Source organism: Capra hircus, chromosome 29, assembly GCF_001704415.2.
Source record: "Capra hircus breed San Clemente chromosome 29, ASM170441v1, whole genome shotgun sequence".
Taxonomy (NCBI): Eukaryota; Metazoa; Chordata; class Mammalia; order Artiodactyla; family Bovidae; genus Capra; species Capra hircus.
In genome coordinates, this window is record NC_030836.1 from 42,339,261 (window position 1) to 42,361,023 (window position 21,763).

At 45.9% G+C, this 21,763-nt stretch overlaps 1 protein-coding gene across 4 annotated transcripts in view; it reads right to left on the reverse strand.

Annotated features, from left to right (window-relative positions):
- LOC102176672 (HRAS-like suppressor 3) overlaps positions 6,095-21,763 on the reverse strand; it is a 35,955-nt gene continuing 20,286 nt past the window's right edge. For 3 of the 4 annotated variants that reach the window (XM_018043373.1, XM_018043375.1, XM_018043374.1), the window contains exons 4-5: positions 20,397-20,665; positions 6,095-7,255 (exon numbers count right to left, since the gene is read on the reverse strand). In XM_018043373.1, the coding sequence (XP_017898862.1) occupies positions 7,109-7,255; positions 20,397-20,665 (416 nt within the window). In that variant the 3' untranslated portion in view covers positions 6,095-7,108. Of the gene's footprint in view, positions 7,256-10,608; positions 13,525-20,396; positions 20,666-21,763 lie in introns of those variants that run through there. The other variant, XM_018043376.1, reaches the window with a different exon arrangement.

Here is a 21,763-nt window from a genome sequence, read left to right on the forward strand (position 1 = left end):
GTGAGCCATCTGGCTCCCTCAAGCAAGGACGGGTTCTCTGTTTAAGCCCCAGGGTCGAGGTGGAGGGGGAGCAGTTGCACCAGCAGGCACTGGTTCCCCTTCAGTGCCTGGCACAACAGGCACTCGAGGGCCATTTGCTGACTTCAGCACGCTCCCCACCCCACAGCGTGCCAAGGGCTCGTCTTCATTAGAAGTGAGTTCATGGGCAGACTGTTGGCTTTATTCCATTGGAGAGTGGGGTTCAGTTCCAACCAACGCCCAGTTCTTGGGAAGCATCTCATCTTGGGTCCAGTCTCCTATATATTTGTTGTTCTGGAGGGACAAACAAGAGGAAGAAATAGCTATTTCCTCCCAATCATTAACAACTGGCCGCACAGTGTAAGGAGAGGAGCGTGGGCCTCCCAACTGGACAGAAGCAGTTGGGGATCCTCGGTCTCCTGCTCGCTGAGTGTGCAGTTTGCACACGTGACTTCCCCCACCCCCCTGCTGAGTTCAGCTGCACCCTCTGTAGAGCAGATAATAATCCCTACCTCTGGGCTGTGTAGGGATGGAGTGAAGGCGTGTGTGGAGGCACTGGGGCAGGCTTGGATAGGTCCTGGACCAACTCCCTGCTTCCTTCCACAGCATCACAGCATTAAAGAGAATGCCCAAACCCTGGAAACAGCAGGGAATTGGCCAAATAAAATAGATACCTGCAGGTAATGGCATGTTAAGTGAAAGTGAAAGTCATTCAGTCATGTGCAACTCTTTGCGACGCCATAGATATACAGTCCATGGAATTCTCCAGGCAAGAACACTGGAGTGGGTAGTCGTTCCCTTCTCCAAGGTGTCTTTCCAACCCATGGATTGAACCCAAGTCTCCTACATTGCAGTCGGATTCTTCATCAGCTGAGCCAACAGGGAAACCTGAGAATACTGGAGTGGGTAGCCTGTCCCTTCTCCAGCGGATCTTTCCTACCCAAGAATAGAACCGGGTCTCCTGCATTGCAGGTGGATTCTTTACCAGCTGAGCTACAAGGGAAGCCCTTGTATGAATGGCATGTTATGCAACCATTAAAAGAGCTTTACAGCACGTATGCATATACATAGGTGTGCATGTATTTGTATATATAGATGTTTATCTTCAAAATAAATATATAAAGTAGACTTAGTGAAGAACATTTACTAATAGTAAATTGACCCTTTTGTATATAGTTCTTTGACTGCTGACAAACTTGCATATCCACGTGACCATCAGCAGAAACCAGATCACAGGAGAGTCACTCACCCCTAAAGCTCCCCCGTGCCCCACTGTTGTCAGCCAGCCCCTCACCCCCAGCTCCCCCCCTCAGCTCCTGTGATCTCTTTTCTCTCCCTATAGCTTTGCCTTTTCTAGAATGTCATAGAAATGGAATCATACAGAAGCTTGCTTTTTGTGTCTGGTTCTTTAACTTAGCAGAATGCTGACTTAACGAATGTCTGACACTCACTTATGTTTCAGCAAAAATGGACTTGTTCCTTGTTACTGCTGAGTGGTGTATTGTTTCATGCATGTCCCAGCGTTTGCTTATCCCAGCTGAAGGACATCTTTGTGACTTTTGATATTTGATTGCCAGGAGAATATCAATAACCTCAGATATGCAGATGACACCACCCTTATGACAGAAAGCGAAGAACTGAAGAGCCTCTCGATGAAAGTGAAAGAGGAGTGAAAAAGTTGGCTTAAACTCAACATTCAGAAAACTAAGATCATGGCATCTGGTCCCATCACTTCATGGCAAATAGATGGGGAAACAGTGGAAACAGTGACAGACTTTATTTTGAGGGGCTCCAAAATCCCTGCAGATGGTGACTGCAGCCGTGAAATTAAAAGACGCTTGCTCCTTGGAAGCAAAGCAATGACCAACCTAAAGAGCATATTAAAAAGCAGAGACATCATTTAGCCAACAAAACTCAAACCTGTGGTTTTTCCAGTGGTCATGTATGGATGTGAAAGTTGGACTGTGAAGAAAGCTGAGCACCAAAGAATTGATGCTTTTGAACTGTGGTGTTGGAGAAGACTCTTGAGAGTCCGTTAAACTGCAAGGAGATCAAACCAGTCAATCCTAAAGGAAATCAGTCCTGAATAGTCATTGGGAGGACTGATGTTGAAGCTGAAACTCCAATACTTTGGTCACCTGATGCAAAAAAACTGACTCACTGGAAAAGACCCTGATGCTGGGAAAGATTGAAGGCGAGAGGAGAAGGGGACGACGGAGGATGAGTTGGTTGGATGGCATCACAGACACGATGGACGTGAGTTTGAGTAGGCTCCAAGGAAGCCTGGGGTGCTGCAATCCATGGGGTCGCAAAGAGTCGGACACGACGGAGCGATTGAACTGAAGTGAAGTGAACTGATGGACGTTACCATACAGGTTTGTTTGTATGCATGAACGTATATTTTTATTTCTTTTGGGTAAACACAAGTAGGGTTGTGGAGTTACCGGTAAGTCAATGGTTAATCTTAAGAAACTGCCTACCCACCCCCTCAAAAAAACGAAACAAAATGCTGTTGTTCAAGTTCCCCTCAGCAACATAGGAGAGGGCGCCCTCTACTGGGGAAAGGAAGAAGCCCATCGCGGAGATGCCCAGTCTGGGAGGCAGAAAAAGGAGAATGAACCCAGGAGAGACTCCAGGTTGGGGGATTCTCGGGGGTAGAGACAGAGGAGACAATGTGCTTTTCTCATGAAAAAGAATCAGTTCTTGGCGACGTATATCCATGCCTATATTAACCTTGTTTCCTCCACCTTCCTCTTCTCGTTGGGATCGGCAACCCTGCCAAAACTTAAGCACTGCCCATCCTGGTACTGACTCAGCAGAGCCTCTTTCTCTACTTCCATCCCTGCTCCTATAGCTGGAGCGAGCTGGGGCAGGGACTTTTTTTAAATGGCGTTTTGAAACAAAATAAAACAGGTGAGCTAAAAACACACTCGAGTGAATTTGGAAGCTGGTCATTCGATAACTCAGCTGTTCAGAGACGGACATTCCTCCGCAGTCTTCCGGTGAGCCCCGCTGCGTCCTTGCAGGTCCAGCGGCTCCTCCCTGACGGTTCCAGGCGCATCACTGGGAGATCATTCCAGCTTTCCAACAGGCATATGCATATCCTGCCACCGCAGCTGAGCCTTTAATGCCAACAGGATATTCTCAAGAGGACTTTAGAAGTATATGTAAATGTCTGATTTTCATACTTGCTCTTCACATTGTGTGCAATCAGACAATAGTTACTTAAGAAACATGGGGAATGCAGAAATGACTGCAGGGCAGCAGTAAATATAGTGCGCTTTTTCACAAGTTGGATATTTCTTTTCATGCCTGAAACAATTTTTAAAGCTTTTTTGTACTAGAAAATGCAGGCATGTTTCACCAAAGTAGACGTACTGTGATTCGAAATCCAATAAATGAAGGCAACGCATGGCCTTCCAAGAGAGAAATATTTGAAGACTGAAAAAAAGTGGGTGAGGCCGGCAGCCAGCCTTTAGAGGTGAATCAGAGAATTTAGAGCTGGGAGAATGTGCACAACACCAGGCCAAGTGCTTTCCATTTACACATGATAAAAGCAGGTGAGGGCTTCCCTGGTGGCTCAGTGGTAAAGAATGTGCCTACCAATGCAGGAGACATGGGTTCAATCCTTGGTCTGGGTAGATCCCACATGCTGCGGGGCAAATAAGCCTGGGCACCACAGCTACTGAGTCTGTGCTATAGAGCCCAGGAGCTGCAGCTACTGAGCCCAGGCGCCCTAGAGCCCGTGTTCTGCAACCAAACAAGCCACCACGATGAGAACCGAGTGCACCACAGCTAGAGGCCAATCTCCACTTTCCTCAACGAGAGAAAGGGTTGTGCAGCAACAAAGACCCAGCACAGCCAAAACTAAATAAATACATTAAAAATAATAATAATAAAGGCAGTGAGAAGAGGAGGACTATCTGGAACCACACAGCAAATGAGCCAGGAACCTCAATTGACAGTGGCTGGCATGGAGAGAGAGGCATAAACAAGACAAAAGAGCAGTCCAGAACTGAGTTCAATTGTCTTTTTTTTTTTTTTTTAACTGCATCGAGTCTTAGTTGCAACATACAAAATATTTTAATGCGGTGCACGGACTCTCTTGTTGGGCTTCCCTTGTAGCTCGGCTGGAAAAGAATCTGCCTGCAATGTGGGAGACCTGGGTTCAATCACCGGGTTGGGAAGATCCCCTGGAGAAGAGAAAGGCTAACCACTCCAGATTTCTCGCCTGGAGAATTCCATGGAGTGTGCAGTCCATGGGATCACAAAAGTCGGACACAACTGAGCGACTTTGACTTTCACTATGGACTCTCCAGTTGCAGCATGCGGGCTCCAGAGGGCATGGGCTCAGTAGTTGTCCCACTCAGATTTACTTGCCCCGAGGCATGTGGGATCTTATTTCCCCACCTAGGGACTGAACCTGTGCCCCCTGCTTTGGAAGGCAAATTCTTAACCACTGGACCACCAGGGAAGTCCTCAACTGTGTCTTTAATAGAATGATGCTAGTCTGCATTTCCCCAAATAAAATCTTCCTCTGCTTATATTTAGTTCCATTAAAATAAACCTAAATGATCACAAAACAGGGAAATCAATAAACTAAACTCCATGCCTGCTAGCTAAGCAAGATTCCCCTATAGTAACTGGCTGCCTTCATGACAACTCCTTGAACTTACTGCTTTTCCCTCTTGCTTCTGCAGGATGGCAGTGCGGCAGGGGCCGGGCCCACTTCTCCGATGACACCTGCTGTCACACCTTGTGTCATGAGCACATCAGTGACCTGCAGCAAGAGAAGTGGGGTAGCGCTCAATACCAGGGGTCTGACCACGGATACACAGAACACCAAGAACCTTCAGCTCAGGGAAGACCCATCTGGTCTGGTCCTCTTCAAAGCAACCCCAGCAGGAATAAATACAGCCATGAGAGGGGACATCCAGAGAAAGCAGGCCACCCAGGAGGAGAAACTGGCTGGCCAGAGGGGAAAGAGTAAGTGGGAGGAGGAGCCGCAGGTATGAAATGCAGAGAAGGGAGGGATCAGAGGACGGAAACTCAACGGCACTGTGGGTGTAATACCCCTGGAGGGCGTGGGTGCCTAGATGACATAGGTCAGGGCTGACCAACTGGGAGCCTGGAAGCTAGTGTAAAGCGGAGGAAACCACCCCGTGGCCTCTCGCTGCCCAGAGTTTGTGGCCAGGAAGCTCGCCTGGATGGCCCTGTGTCCCAGGTGCCTGGCCACCTCCAGGCACATAGCAGGCTTGTGATTGACCTGTTGAACAAATGTCTGAACTCTGGGTAGCACTGAGGTTCTGCTTTTATGAAATAATATTCTCTCAGTTGTGTACTGTTGGGGAGAGGAAATTTCCCCCTCTGTGCCCCTTGGGTTACTGTGGCTGAACTAATGATAAAACTAATGATAAAATGAAACAACAAATGGAAACAGTGACAGACTTCATTTGCTTGGGCTCCAAAATCACTACAGATGGTGACTGCAGCCATGAAATTAAAAGACGCTTGCTCCTTGGAAGAAAAGCTATGACCAACCTAGACAGCCTATTACAAAGCAGACACAGTACTTTGCCGACAAAGTTCTGTCTAGTCAAAGCCATGGTTTTTCCAGTAGTTCATGTATGGATGTGAGAGTTGGACTACCTAAGAAAGCTGAGCACTGAAGAATTGTTGCTTTTGAACTGTGGTGCTGGAGAAGACTCTTGAGAGTTCCTTGGACTGCAAGGAGATCAAATCAGTTCATCCTAAAGGAAATCAGTCCCGAATATTCATTGGAAGGACTGATGCTGAAGCTGAAACTCCAATACTTTGGCCACCTAATGTGAAGAACCAGCTCATTGGAAAAGACCCTGATGCTGAGAAAGACTGAAGGCGGGAGGAGAAGGGGATGACAGAGGATGAGATGGTTGGATGGCATGACTGACTGGATGGACATGAGTGTGAGTAGGGTCCGGGAGTTGGTGATGGACAGGGAAGCCTGGCATGCTGCAGTACATGGGGTCGTGAAGCATCGGACATGACTGAGCGACTGAACTGAACTGAGTGATAAAATCGACTCAAGATAGACTCATCGAGAAAAAGAAAACCATTTTAATGCATACACACAGAGCCTCGTGGAAATGGTCCCTAAGAAGTAGCCAAAGCAGGCAGCTTTTAGACATTTTAGACAGAAAACAATACATTTGTGAGAAATTGACATGACAAAGAAACAAATGTGTTCTGAGTATGGGGTGGTTTGTTGTTGCTGTTATTGTGGCTGTTTGCCTGTTTGTTTGTTTGGCTGCCCTGGGTCTTTGTTGCAGAGCAAGGGCTCCTGGTTGTAGTGCACAGGTTTTCTCTGACTGAAGGCTTGCTCTGCTTGCAGGCTTTCTTTCATTGCACTGCGCGGGTTTTGTTGCCCTGAGGCAGGTGGGATCTTAGTATTCTGACCAGGGATCAGACCCGAGTCCCATGCATTGGAAGATGGATTCTTAACCACTGGACCACCAAAGAAGTCCCAAAACTTAGGTATTGAGTGTTCAATTAGGGAGAAATCTAAGCAGAGTTCGCACTTGTGGTGGTAAACAAAAGAAGTACCAAGGTGTTTATCCAGGCTTCTTCCCCCGGATGCCCTGTCCCTGGCAATAAGGATGTCCTTCTACCTCCAGGTGCAGCGAGGGCACCTTTCACATGAGGGGTGTATTGCCTGCTTTCAGGGGATCAGAAAGGAGAGTCAGAGCATCCCTCTTGCCTTGGCCATTTCTTAACTTTAATTCAAAATAAGCAATGTTCCATTGTAATCTATTTGGGAGTAGTCCACCCCAAGTCCCAACAGTGCTGGTCAGAAAACGGTTCTAGATAAAGACGTGGATACTCGGGAAACACAGAAGGATGCAGTAGATATGTGAGGATGATCCCCGAAGAGCAGTGTACTCAGCCCAGCTCCACTCTGCTCACCGACACGGTGACATGGACAGGGGTGGACAGCTGGTAAGATTGGAAGCTGGGCTTCTATACCCAACAGAGACTTGGAGACAGCGGCCCCACCCTTCCTGGGAACCACGTTCAAAGGGATGGCTTCAGGTCCTGGCAGCGCTGAGCTTTCTCAGGCCGGCATCTGAGGGGTCATCCTGCAGACACAGCCTCCTGTTGCCAGAAACCCTGCTGGAGTTTGACGGTCCCTTTGGTGCAAAAGTCTGGATGCGTGTTCTGTGGCTCGAGTTCCACTGTTCTCACAGGCCCACGTTCTTACCTAGAGAGAAGGAGACAGAGGAGAGTCTTTCTAGAGAAACAGTGTGATGAGAAGGGAGGGGTGAGGGGGAGAAAGAAAGGCAAGTTAGTGAGTTACCTTCAGTGGAAAGAGTTCCCTGCCAGGGCCAGGGAAAACGAACAGATGAAGGGACCACACACACCCCAGAGTGCCTCCTGCAATCTCGAGGGCCTCTTCCTTCCCCAGTAGAGGGGTGTGCGCTCCTGTAGTGCTGTGAGGTACTTGGACAACAACTGGGTCATTTCTTGTAATAAACATTCACTTACCATTGTTGCTGTTGTTCAGTATCTAAGTACCATCCAACTTTTTGTGACCCCATGGACGGCAGCATGCCAGGCTTCCTTGTCCTTCACCACTCCTGGAGTTTGTCCAAATTCATGTCCACTGAGTCAGTGATGCTATCTAAACATCTCATTCTCTGCCACCCTATCTCCTTTTGCCCTCAATCTTCCCCAGCATCAGAGTCTTTTCCAATGAGTTGGCCCTTCGCATCAGGTGGCCAAAGTATTGGAGCTTCTGCTTCAGCATCAGTCCTTCCAATGAATAGTCACTGGAATGTTCATTGATTTCCTTTAGGATTGACTGGTTTGATCTCCTTTGCAGCCCAAGGGACTCTCAAGTGTCTTCTCCAGCACCACAGTTAGAAACCATCAATTCTTTAGCACTCAGCCTTCTTTATGGTCTGACTCTCACATCCGTACATGACTACTGGAAAAACCATAGCCTTGACTATATGGACCTTGGTCAGCAATGTGATGTCTTTGCTTTTTAATATATATATTGTCTAGGTTGGTCATAGCTTTCCATCCAAGGAACAAGTGACTTTTAATTTCATGGATGCAGTCACAGTCTGCAGGGATTTTGGAGCCCAAGAAAATAAAATCTGCTGCTGCTTCCACTTTTTCACCTTCTGTTTGCCATGAAGTGATGGGACTGGATGCCATAATCTTAGTTTATGATTCTGCAATCCTACACCTAGTGTTTACCCAAGAGAATTTAAAATCCATGTTCATGCAAACAAACAAACCTGTATGGGAAGGTCTATAGTGGCTGTAATAATTATTGTCAAATATCAAAAAGTTCACAAATGTCCTTCAGCTGGTGAATAAAGAAAGGCTGGCACATGATACCACTCAGCAGTAACAAGGAACAAAGCCCGTCACGTGCTACAACATAAGTGAACATCAGACACATTCTCCTAAGTTAAAGAACCCAGACACAAAAAGCAAGCTTCTGTATGATTCCATTTCTCTGACATTCTAGAAAAGGCAAAGCTATAGGGAGAGAAAAGAGATCACAGGAGCTGAGGTGTGGAGCTGGGGGGAGCGTCTGGCTGACAACAAAGGGGCGTGGGGGAGATTTAGGGGCAAGTGACTCTCCTGTGATCTGCATTCTCCTGGTGGTCACATGGGTATGTGAGTGTGTCAACATCAAAGAACTATATACTAAATAGGGTCAATTTACTATTAGTAAATGTTCCTCAATAAGTCTAACTTTTATACTTATTTTGAATATAAACATATATATATAAACACATATGCCTACATGTGTATACACACACATGCTGTCCATCTGTTTTAATGGTTGAATAACATGCCATTAAATGCAGACACCTATTTTATTTGGCCGGTACCTGGAGCGGTTTCAAGGGTTTGAACATTCTCTTTAATGCTTTGATGCTATGGAAGGCAGTAAGGAGTTGGTCCAGGACTCGGGCAAGCCTGCGCCAGTGCCTCCCAAGCATGCTTTCACTCCATCCCTATACAGCCCAGAGGTTAGGGATTATTATCTGCTCTGCAGGAAGTGCAGCTGAACTCAGCAGGGGGGTGGGGGAAGTCACGTGTGCAAGTTGCACACTCAGGGACAGGAAACCAAGGATCCCCAACTGCTTCTCTCCAGTTGGGAGGCCCAAGCTCCTTTCCTTACACTGTGCAGCCAGTTGTAAACTATTGAAAGGAAGTAACTGTGTCTTATTCCTGTTCATCCCTCCAAAACAACTAATATGTAGGCAACTGGACCCAAGATGAGATGCTTCCCAAGAACCGGGGGTTGGCTTGAACTGAACCCCACTCTCCAATGGAATAAAGTCAACAGTCTGCCCATGAACTCACTTCTAATGAAGACGAGCCCTTGGTACACTGTGGGGGTGGGGAGCATGATGAAGTCAGCAAATGGCCCTTGAGTGCCTGTTGTGCCAGGCACTGAAGGGAGAACCAGTGCATGTTGGTGCAACTGTTCCCCCTCTCCACCTCAACCCTGGGGCTTAAACAGAAAACCCGTCCTTGCTTGAGGGAGCCAGATGGCTCACACAGCCCCTGCTCACAGAGAAGGCCCAGTGTTCACAGCCAGAGGCAGGAGTCTCAGTCAGGTCTCCAAGTCTCAGTCTTGGCTTGGCCTGAGACACGAAAACCAGAGACAGGCAGAGGGCAGCCCTGGCAGGGAACGTCCTAGAACCTGACCCTCAAAGAGCCCCAGTCCAGCCTGCAGACTCCCTCTGTTCATCACCTCCAGTCAACAGTTGGGAGTCCTTCTTGCACTGGTGAGAAGTCCCTCTCTTTACTGGGATGACTGGGCTGGAAAGGCGCTCTTTAGAGGACAAAGGCGAGACGGAGAGGGGGTCCGGAAGGCAGTGTGGGTGGACATGCAGCAGGGCAGTGAGTCAGAGTGATGTACACAAGCTGGGTGTGAGTGCACTGTATGTGCAGAGTATGTGTGTGTCAGAGAGTGAGTCCTGACTCCCAGGAGGTCTGATATGCCTCCTAAAGGGCCACCCGCCTCCTACCCAGGCATGGGCAATTTTCGTAAGCATTCCTTTGCGTGTGGTCAGAAAGACTCTGTATCTCACAGTCTATGTGCTCACTGAATCAGCTTGTCAGTACATTGTGCAAAGTTTCTGTGTCTTAACTGACTTTTGTGTCCCCTGATTTATCAGATCCTGACAGAGGCGTAGGTCGATCACTCACTGGGGTGAACTGGTCATTTTCTCCTTACAACAGACCAAAAGTTTTAATATCTCTTTTAGGATTTTTATTAGATGCGAACAATTTTAGAATTACTAATATCATATCTTCCTAGGGAGTTGAAAGTTTTATCAGAATCTTTGTGGAGTGTTTCTCGACACCAGCAGTCAATTCTCTGAGTTTCCAGACATCAACTGGGTGCTCACTGAATCGGTTCAATTTTGACACTAAACACAGACTTCACAGCCTATGTGCGCAGTCCCCCAAGACTGTCTTCCTTCACATCAGATGTCCTTCACCACTCACCTGTCCTTTTGTCAAAACCCCTCCTACGTTTCAGTAGTTTTCCAGAAAGGCTCACAGAACTCAGAAAGGCACCTTAAATGTTTACCAATTTATTGGGATGGATACAATTCAGAAGCAACCAAATGCAAGAGAGGTGGAGGGCAAGGCGTGGGGGCAGAGGAGGCAAGGAGCTTCCCTGTCCTCTTCAGGCAGCCACTCTCTCGATACCTTGGTATATTCACCGCCCAGGAAGTTCATCAAGTCTCCTCGCTGAACAGTTTTTATAGAGCTTAATCTTCAGCACCCCCTCCCACGTTCCCTTCTTAGAGATCAGTAGCCTGAAATTTCCAACCCTCTGATCACTGGGGCTTTCTGATGACCAGCCCCATCCTAAGGCTATCTAAGGGTCTAAGTCACCCCATTAGTACAAACTCAGGTTGATCAAAGGGGTCTCCTTAGAAATAGCAAAACATAAAGCCTATCAACAAGGAAATTCTGAGGGTTTTAGGAGCTCTGGCCCAGAACCAAGGACAAAGACCAAGTGTATTTCTTATTATGCCACACTTTTCAGCCTTTCTGTCTAGTAATCATTTTTGGTTTAAAGCTTATATTTTCTGATATCAATATAGTTATGCCAGCTTTCAGTTAATTCATATCAATGAATTCACCAGTTTTCAGTTAGTAGTTGCCTAGTATATCTTTTTATTAAAAATATTACTGTAAAATGTATTGAAATAACTTTGAAAGTTTATTTTGTTTAAATTTTCAAGTTGCAGCTATTTATAAGGTATTTACTATAGAAATGTTTTAATATACAAAAGTAGTAGTAAAATGGCCGCTCATATACCTAATGCATGGGTTAAAATCTGATTGTCATTTGGCTTTATCTGCATCTATTTTTTATGCCATGTGTTTTACATAAGCCTCATACCTTTATCACACTTAATAAGATTCATGATTCCGTAATATTCTTCATTATCCAGTTCACATTCCAATTTCCCCAGTAAACCCAAATTGCTTGCATAGTCCTTTCTCACATTTAGTTACTTGGTCTCCAACATGCCTTTCAGTCTAGGACAGTTTACACATACCCTCAATATTTTTCCTTGACAACATTAATGTTTTCAAGATGTCAAACGACTGGTCACATAAACTGTCCATCTTACTAACTTCAGCCTTTATGTCCTTATATTTCAATGGTATCTGCTGTAACAGTATTCCCTGGATTCCTTTTCTAATCCAGTATAATGTTTGTCTTTTACTTGGCAAGTTTAGTTCATTTATATTTATGGTCACTATCAATATAGTTGGAATTAGTTCTTCCATCTTATCTGATCATTTCCACAAATCTCACTTTCTATATGTAATGTTTCATTATTTTGTAATTGAACGGGGTGCTTTTGCTTTCTTATATTTAGTCTACCTCATTCCTTTTTATTCCATGATTAATTTAAAGATCAATACTCCATGGGTCCACATCACATTCTGCCCAATGTCAGAGAAGGGCCTTCAAAGACTCCCCTTTAATTCTGGCCTGTGCCCCTTGAGCTTGGCAAACTTGAAAACAGGCATGAGATGTTATATCAATAGAGTTAAGATAAAACTAAAAGAAACTAACTGGGAGAAAACTATGCTTATGTCAACACTGGGGAAAGAATGAGCATGAGCTTTTCCTAGACCAGGTATGATCCAAGCAGGAGGGAACGAGAAAGGAGCCGTTTACAAGTCCTGTCCGGGATTCCACAGACAGATGGTCCCCAGACAACCAAGGCTGCCAAGGGAAACAATGGCAACCAGATGGAGGAGATGACTTGCCTTGTGGAGGGAAGGACAATTGGCCCCAGAAAGGAGCTTCCGAGGAGCCCACAAAAGCCCGTTTCAGGAAACTGGTCACTTTGAACATCTGCCAAGCCCAGCTAGTAACAGAGGCAGACCCCAAGGGACCAATCACGAATGGTCATACCTCCTTCCCTAAGCCCTCCCCAGAGGCCTCAGCAGCAGGCAGGTCAGGGACTAAGACCATCCACACCCACACTCCATAAGGTCTGAGGCAGCCTTTGTACCAGGTGACCTGGCAGCACTGGGCAGAGCTGATTGGTCTAGTGGGTCAATGCTATCAACCAACCAGTAGACAGCTCAGTGTGGTGACTGAGCCAATCAGATTCTCTCTCAGGAACTTGTGCTAGGAGCCCCTTGCAGGCCACTGAGAGGGATGAAGCGGAACAGATATGGGAAGAGAAGCCACAGAAGTGGGTGTGGGGTCAGAGACTTGGGGATCATAACAAGCCCCAAGAGGAGAAGACGCAGGATCACTGCAGGGTGGAAGTGATAAGGCAGAGAAAAGCTGTGGAGAGCAGGGGAAGTTTTAAACAAGACTGGCCAGAGCATATAATTTTCATTTTGGCTGTGGTTTGGTTTGATTTGAGCCCCACTGGATATCTACAGACTCCAGCTGCTGACTCCTGGAAGCCAGCCTGGGTCTAGTTCCAGGTCAAGGGTCCTGGTTTCCCTTGGTTCTTGTTCTTGCATATCAGTCAAGTTTATCTGTCTCTCTTGCTGCCCACCCGTACCTACACACCTGGAAACACCCATTATGGAGATAATCAGAGCTGGACTTTGTTTCCTGCAGGTAAAGAACATAGCCCACAAATCGAAAGTGAGAGAAAATCACCTAAGAGCCAAGGCACAGGAACAGAGCCTTGCTGCACCCTGAACAGACTTCATGCCAGGCACTTCTTGATGCATTAATCCCAATTAAATCTTTCCTTACTGGGCTTCATTTTATTCTTGTGAAAATAAACCTTATTGTAAAATAGAATGAAAACTACAATCCAAAGCAGAAACCCACTAGGCAAACAAGACCTTCTCAATGTATAAAGTCACTGCAGACAGGACTGTATAAAGTCACTGCTTTTGTTTCTTGTTTCTTGAGAACATGACTCCAATGAGGCCCATGGCTGCAAGGCCCACTCCCGCGATGCCAACTGCCATGATGGCATCTCTCACCTGCAAGAGAGAGGACAGTGAGTCAGACTCTGTGTCAGGAAGCTGAGAACAGACTGTATATTCAACAAGGACATCCAGCTCAGGGAGCTGGACATGCCCCTTAGCTTCCCTGACAAACTCAGGAGTCAACAAATATTGGCAGGGAAATGGGGAGAGAAGGGCAGGATGGGAAAGCAATTGGTGGGTGGGGCCAGCTGCCAACAAAGTACACAGGCATGAAGAGGGAAACTCCTTTGACCCTGTGAGTTTTCAAAGCAGACAGAGCCCCAGAGGGTGGCTGCAGAAAGGACGAGGGAGACGAAGCCAGATGGTTGAAATCCTGGCTGGCCAACGGGGAGCTCTTGAAATAAGTGTAAAGTTGAAGAGGAATTGCTATTGAATCCTCAAGAAACTCTGACCTCTGTCCTACAAATCCCTCACTTATCTTCACCCTTGCTGAATCCCCAGAGCGCAGTCCAGCCAACCATTGACCTTTGCATGCTCTTAAAATATGACTCAACTATGAAAAAGAGTAGTGATGTTATAAACTATTAAGATATCTGACTTGTATTGCTTATAATAGAAAAAAAAACACACTGAGGCAAAAGTAAGAGTAAGTTCCATGGTAAAAACTGAACATATGTCAAATTTCACTCTTTCCTGAACTCCAACTGAAAATACAGTAAATCATTAGTTTTAGGCATAATTTCACTAGGACTTAGAGAACACTCATGGCAATGAAGGCACAATGCCCCAATCAGCAAAACTGTACTTCTCCCAACTAAAAGAGCATCATAAACATGGATCAAGAAATCTCCCCTGAAACCAAACCAGGCATTTAAGCAGAATCAAGATTCAAAAAGGAAAAGATTTTCTTAATGGTTTGATGCCAAGAAATCCAATGAGACAATCTATCAGAAATCTCAATAATATAAAGGGTGAAAATGTGGACCTGGAACCCAAAATCCACATACTTACATGACCCGCAAACTCTGCCCTTGGTACCCAAAGCACAAAGCTTGTTTAGGTTGTATATTTTGTGGCTGCAATACTCACACATGCCCAACATGAAGGACAATTTGGAAAGCTTCAGTGGTTAAAAAATATGTATCTTGGCCCTGTCCAGGCTTATCTGAGTCATAAATGTGTCCAGCAAAGCTATACGAAATTCCAGGAAATATACCAGTGTAACTAACATCACAAGGTACCCAGAACTGGCATACTTGGCAGCAGAACACATGAGGACAGAAGTCTGAATGAAGTAACTGACCTAAGTTGCACTGTCCGTCTGGAGAAGGCAATGGCACCCCACTCCAGTACTCTTGCCTGGAAAATCCCATGGGCAGAGGAGCCTGGTAGGCCGCAGTCCATGGGGTCGTGAAGAGTCAGACACGACTGAGTGACTTCCCTTTCACTTTTCACTTTCATGCATTGGAGAAGGAAATGGCAACCCACTCCAATGTTCTTGCCTGGAGAATCCCAGGGGCGGGGGAGCCTGGTGGGCTGCCATCTATGGGGTCGCACAGAGTCAGACACGACTGAAGTGACTTAGCAGCAGCAGTCCGTCAGTCTTTAGAGCTTCCTGTGAAAGGTAATTAGGCTGGCTTTATGGCACCCGTGGCTCTGTTTCGCTCTTGCTAGGGAACCTGCATATAACCACTTGTATCCAGTGTTTTCCTTGCTAAGCTAGGCATTAGGGTGGGAGAAATGGTTTGCAGATAGTGGAGTAAGAACAATAAGCCCCCAGTTCTTTACAAAACCTCATAGTGTGAGAAGAAATGCTGATGGAGCCAGTTCATACAGAAGGTACTTGGTCAAGGAAAACAACAATAGCCTCATTGTTTGTGCTCATGCTTTGTACAAAGTATGTCATTAAATACAAAAGTAGTAAATAGTTAGTTCTAAGGGTGCAAATTTTACAGAAAGAATAATCTTCCTGGGAGAAACAGTGCTCCCTTCATATGCCATTGATGATTTTCTTGTTGCAAGGCTGCTGGGTCCAGCCCAGCCACTGCGCTGAAATTGCAGGAGTTCTGAACATGAAAATAGGCTACATGGTGTGCATCAGAGGTCTTCAATCAGAATATTATGAAAGAGAAAAATTCTCCTTCATTATCTTTTTTTTCAAAGCGGGCAAACTGTAATTATAACAGATTGCAGACAACTAGCTGCTTATGCTGAAATGTCCACTCTGAGTTAAGCCCTGGAATTGTTTCTAGGAAAAAGACAGTTTGAATGTGCTTTCTTTACTTTCAGCGATGTTGTAAGTAGATATAAGAAGGGTAATATTACTCAGAGAGCAATTGAATTTAGACTATGAGTGGTTACAAACTAAGAATGTTTATCAAATATTTGACAGCAAGTTGGCTTTAATATTTACAGTAATTTTTAAATAATGCCCTGCAATTTATCCAGGTTTGTGAAATATACATATTACCATTGGCCAAATCTTCAATTTCTACTTATCTTAAAATTTTATCTGACACAGAATAGACTTCAGCCTGAGTGTGTAGCTCCTAGCTGCTTCTTTTAAAACGCACTATTCAATGTGAAGGCTTGTTTACAAAAGCTTACTAAGTATACATTTCTTGAAACCTGAGTATTTTTAGGTAGGTAGATGGAAAATAGGAGAATCTGTTTTAGAATACTCGGGCATGGAAAGCACAGACTACATTTTAGGTTTAATCCATTGCTTCCCTTTCTAACTGGAAAGTTAGACGAGTCACATGTAGTCTGTTGAAGGAAAATCTAGTCTGCTTTAAAGAGCTGAACACAAATAAACATAATGACCAATCAGATTCTTTTAACACAAACACAAATGTCCTCATGAGTTCAATGAAAGAGAGTTGCTGCTTTGACAGCGATTACAAAGAAAACTACTGCTGGACATTGTCCAGCACCCGCTACTTCACCCTCTCTGGTGAGATGGCACAAGTGCGGAAGCTGCATTTTAATTTGGCCACACCGTGTATTATGATCGTTGCTTGCCTTGGCCAGTGATTCTCAAGGAGGGGACGGGCTTGGCCTCTGGGAGATATTTGTCAATATCTATAGACATTCTGGCTGTTACACCTGGGGGTGGGAAGGCTACTGGCATCTAGAGGGTAGAAGCCACAGATGCCGCTAAACATCCTGCAATGCACAGAGCAAGTCAGGACAAGGAAGGCTTCACTTCATCGTTAATGGCCCAAAACGTTAACAGTGCTGAGGCTGAGAAACCCTCATCTAGGCCAAGAAGTGAAAGAGGAAATCTTTGGGAACAGTTCACATGGCGCCTCCTCTTGCTCTGGATCCTGCTTTCGTGTTCTCTGAAGGGGGTCCAGGAGAACTGCTGATGCTTTTTGCCTTTTTCAGGTGTATGAGTGGTGCATCAGGCTAAAGGCTCAGGAAGAGAAATGGCGTGTGTCTAGTTAGTGTTGCTTCATTTTTCAAGAAGATGTTTGTAGAAAGAATGAACAATAAACAAATATTTCTTGGTTCTTTTACTGTCTCAAGATTTGGAATTGTATTTAAATGCTCTAAATATTATTTTTGTGTACTGACAAATGTATTTTACTAGATTACGTAACAATACTGTGTTGAAATCAAATGTTCTACTTGTATAAACTTATGAATTTGTCCTTCAGTCTATTAATAACCACTAAAGGAAATTAAAACTGACATGATTGAGAGATATTTTATAAATCTCCCAAATCTTCCTAATACAACACCCTTAATGCATTACTTCCCACATGTGTACAGTAATCTCTTTTTTCATTTTATTGCTGCATAGGAGGGTGGACATTTACCTGAAGTTGAAGCCCAGGTCTAACTGGGACCTCAATTGTTATGCAGTACCACAAATTACGAAATCAGATTTATTTTAGCGTAAGTTTCTCTTTATTCTGACATCATCACTGCTACTTTTAAAAAACTTCTATTATACTAAATATACCAGTAAATGTTAGTTTTCTCATTTAAAAAGATAAATAATTGGAGAACAGGAGGGAGAAGATTAGGAAATCAGAGGAGGGCTTCCCTGGTGGCTCAATAACAAAGAATCTGCCTGCCAGTACAGGAGATCCGGGTCCCATTCCTGACCTGGGAAGATCCCACCTGCCAAGAGCAACTAAGCCCGTGCACCGCAGCTATTGAGCCTGTGCTGCGAGCCGGGAGCCGCGGCTGCTGAGCCCCCCTGCGGCAGCTACTCAAGTCCACGTGCCCGAGAGCCATGCTCCACAACAAGAGAAGCCATCGCAATCAGAAGCCCACACAGCAGCGAAGACCCAGCACAGTCAGAAATGAATAAATAAAAGTTAAAAAAACAGAAAAACAGAGGAGCAGTCTAGGGATACAACCTCTGGAATTTTAAAAAAAGGGAAAATGGAAAACTTCCCAGAACTGGAGAACTGGGGTTTCCAGACTGAAAAGAGTCATCAAGTTCCCAATACAATTCATAAACACAGATCCATGCAAGGTTTATCATAGATAATTTTCAGAACACTGAAGATAAGGAGAAGAGTCTATAAGCTTCCAGAAAGATAAAATTGGTCACATACAAAGGCTCAAAAATCACAACGAATTCAGACTTCTCAACAAGAATAGCTTAAATGACATAACAATGGAGCAATACCTTCAAATTTGGGGCAACATTTTTTTTCAGCCTAAAATTCCATCCCCAGTCAAACTATCAATCAAATGGAGACAATGAAGATATTTTCAGGCACGCAGCCTTTTTAAAATGCACTCTTTCTCAGAACCTATTCAAAGTGGTATTCCACCAAAACTAGAGAGTAATCTAAGAATGGGAAAGATGTGAGCTACAGAGGGTAAAAGCATTAATACAGGAGAAAACTGAAGGGTGTCTCTAAAGGCTGCTAGTAAAGACAGACACTAGGATGACAGTATGCATCGAATGTGGCTCAGGACAAAGGTTGCGAAGGTCATTTTCCCCAACAGACACATGTGCTGATGCCATAATCCCCCAGATCCCTTCTGTTTGCATCACCTTTGTAACCTAACGAGGTTCCCCTCATGGACCTGCCCAATGACTTTCCCAGAAGGAGGCTCTTATAAACTGTCAGAGAAGTTGACACCAGACTGTGACCCAGAGATTCTGGAACTCTTCACCAAACATTGGCAGTATTACCCTGTCCATACCTAGGTAGGGGTGTACTTGATATTCCTCGATTTTTATATGAATCGTCTTTCACATTCACATATACATACTTATATATTTATTGTATATATGTACATATATAGGGATGAACTAATCAGCATACAGGTCAGTGTAGTAAACACCGCTGTTTATCAGCAGTATGAGGAAGAAGGCTGAGCATGATCCTTGCTGGTGAATGCCTCCTAAGGATGTCACTGTGGCCCAGACAGGCCAGTGGACAAGACACTGGGTGAACCAAGAGAAAGAATGAAAATGAGGGCCATTATGACTACTTCAACTGCCACGATTTATTAAGAGAATTTTCTTAGTTGCCACTATGCTAAGCAAAAGGATGCTCTTACCTAATTCACACAATAACCCTCCAGGATCAATATCATCACTTGTATTTTACCAAATGGTGACCCACTCAAGTATTCTTGCCTGGAAAATCCCATCGACAGAGGAGCCTAGTGGGCTACAGCCCATGCGGTCACAAGAGTCTGACACGACTGAGAGGCTAAACCGCCAAGAGTGGTATTTAACCTGAGAGAACTTGAATCAATCCCCAAGGTCATAAAGCTGACAAAAGGCAGAGCTCACATCCAGCCCGGGTCTGCCTGACTCCAGAAGGCTACACTCTTGACCTCCACACAACCACGAAGAGACCAAATCTCAAAAAGCTAAAAAGTAATGAATATCAACAACCTGATGGATCTTAACCTCACCTTTCCTCAAAAGAAAAAGAAAAATCATACTCCTTTGCATCAACTGGTATCTAAGAACTTTAAAAAATAATGTTGTCTCACACACACACATACAAAAGGAGGGGGAGGGCCAGAAAAGGAGGGGAGGAAGTGAGAGAAAATGAGGAGGAAGTTAGTTTCCCAGGAGAAGTGATTCAAAAAAGAGAGTGGCCATGGCTAAAGTCGGAGAAGGCAATGGCACCCTACTCCAGTGCTCTTGCCTAGAAAATCCCATGGACGGAGGAGCCTGGTGGGCTGCAGTCCATGGGGTCACTGAGAGTCAGACACAACTGAGCAACTTCACTTTCATTTTTCACTTTCATGCATTGGAGCAGGAAATAGCAACCCACTCCAGTGCTCTCGCCTGGAGAATCCCAGGGACGGGAGACCCTGGTGGGCTGCCGTCTATGGGGTAGCACAGAGTCGGACATGATTGAAGCGACTTAGCAGCAGCATAGCTAAAGTCAACTAAGGAAATAAACATCCCCTGGGGGCCCCTGGAGTGCCCCTTGGGTTACAGCAGGACTGGGCACAGTGCTTTTTATAAGCAGGAAAAGCTGTGTCAAAAAGACCTGGGATTCAAATCTCACCTCTGCTACTTATCAGCACAGCTGGAAACAGGTCAGGAAAAGAGATAACACAGATTTATTTGATGACATGAAAGGCCACCAATAAGTGCTCTGGGGCTGTTTCTGCATCTGTAAAGCAGGACAATGAAACCTGCCTCTGGGGCTGTGGGAAGGGTCCATGTCAGGGCCAGGCGGCCAGGGAGGGCTGGGCAACCGGGCTGACTGTGATGCCTGTGCTCAAGCCTTCAGCCAGCATCCCCTACTCCCAACTGTCTGCGGTGCCCATCACCTCACCCCTGTCCCCAGCCTGACTATGATGTTCTTGAGGAGAGTTCTGTCTTTGCTATCCTGTCGTGTTTGTGCGCCTGTCTCCACCCCAGCCAAGTCCACACCGATGCCCGCGTCAGCTGAGAAGACGGAGATGGGGGCACACTGAGGACCCACCTGGTCGCTGCGGGGGACCCCGTAGCGCAGCTCATTGACGAAGTGCTCACAGTTCTCGCTGGTCAGCTTGTAGAGAACCTCCTGGCCCACCAGCTCCTCTGCTCGCTGGACGATTTTGCTGGGAGGCAATGGCGAGTATCTGCCATCGTGCTTGTTGTTGACGTGGTACCTGTCTCTCCCAACCACGTCGCACAGCCGCTCCTTCTTCACTAAGGCCTTGTCGGTCAGTGCAGACATGACACTAGCCACACCAGCTCCTGGGATTTCGCCTGTGGATTCAGGATGAGGAACACGATTGGTCCTGGGCCCGCCCCCAGCCTAGCATCCACCACATCCACAAGGGGATAAGCAGATGAGTCAGGGTCAGAGCTGTGTGGCTTTGGATAAGACCCTTGTGGTCTCTGGTCCCTGGTTTCCTTACCTGAAATGAGGAGTGAAGTTCCATAATTTGTTGTGATTTTTTTAACCTAGAGAAGCTGGCCTTACACACCCTGTGACACCCCAGTGGCCCTCTTAATTGCGCAAATACAGACTCTGAGTACACCCACCTCCCTGGGAGAATAAAATGTGCATTTTTTGTCATCCTGCCAAGACTCCACTTCCCTGACACACACAAAGTTGATTACTGCAGAAAAGGTGGATGGATTTGGGGAACGGATCCCATTCCCCTTGGAGCAAAGGGACCAAAACCCCACAGCTGCTCCTACAGGTATGACACCAGGGAGATTCAAGGGGTACACTGGCACAGCCCTGGCCAATGCTGAAGGGCTGGAAGGTGCAACAGATTTCCAGAAGCGAAACTGCCTGGAAGAAAGGGATTTGGGGCCAATACAGGGGCCAGGATGATGTGGAGCAAAAGCTGGTGCCCACACAGAGATCCCTGTTGAGGTCACCAGTTTATATCATGTAGGGAGGGTATGATGACTGAAAACTGGGCTTGCATTTAAGAGGTGGGCCCCAGGGAACATCACAGAGGCGACTCATGTCCCTCAGAGAGCCTCTGTGGCCCTGCCATGATCAGGAGCCCCCAGGTCTCTCCCAGAAGGGGAAGCATCCCATTACATGGGGCAGGACACATCTTGCGCTGTGACGCCATGTGACAGCAACAAGCAATGGCCAGAGGGTCTGATCAGAGTGCAGGTCCTGTTCTGCTTGGCTTTCCAAAGAGGACTGAACCCCTCTGCCCAGAGAACAACTATGAGACTTGGAAAATCAGAGGAATTCAGATTTCCTCCTAGTAGGGCAGGAGGTGCTTAACGGGTTCAGTGAAATAAATAAGAAGGTGCTGTGTTTGAGCCCTGAGTCTGTGGAGAGGGTCAGCGTGGGGACTGGATCAGGGGAGCTCCAGAGGCCCATCTACTTTCAGC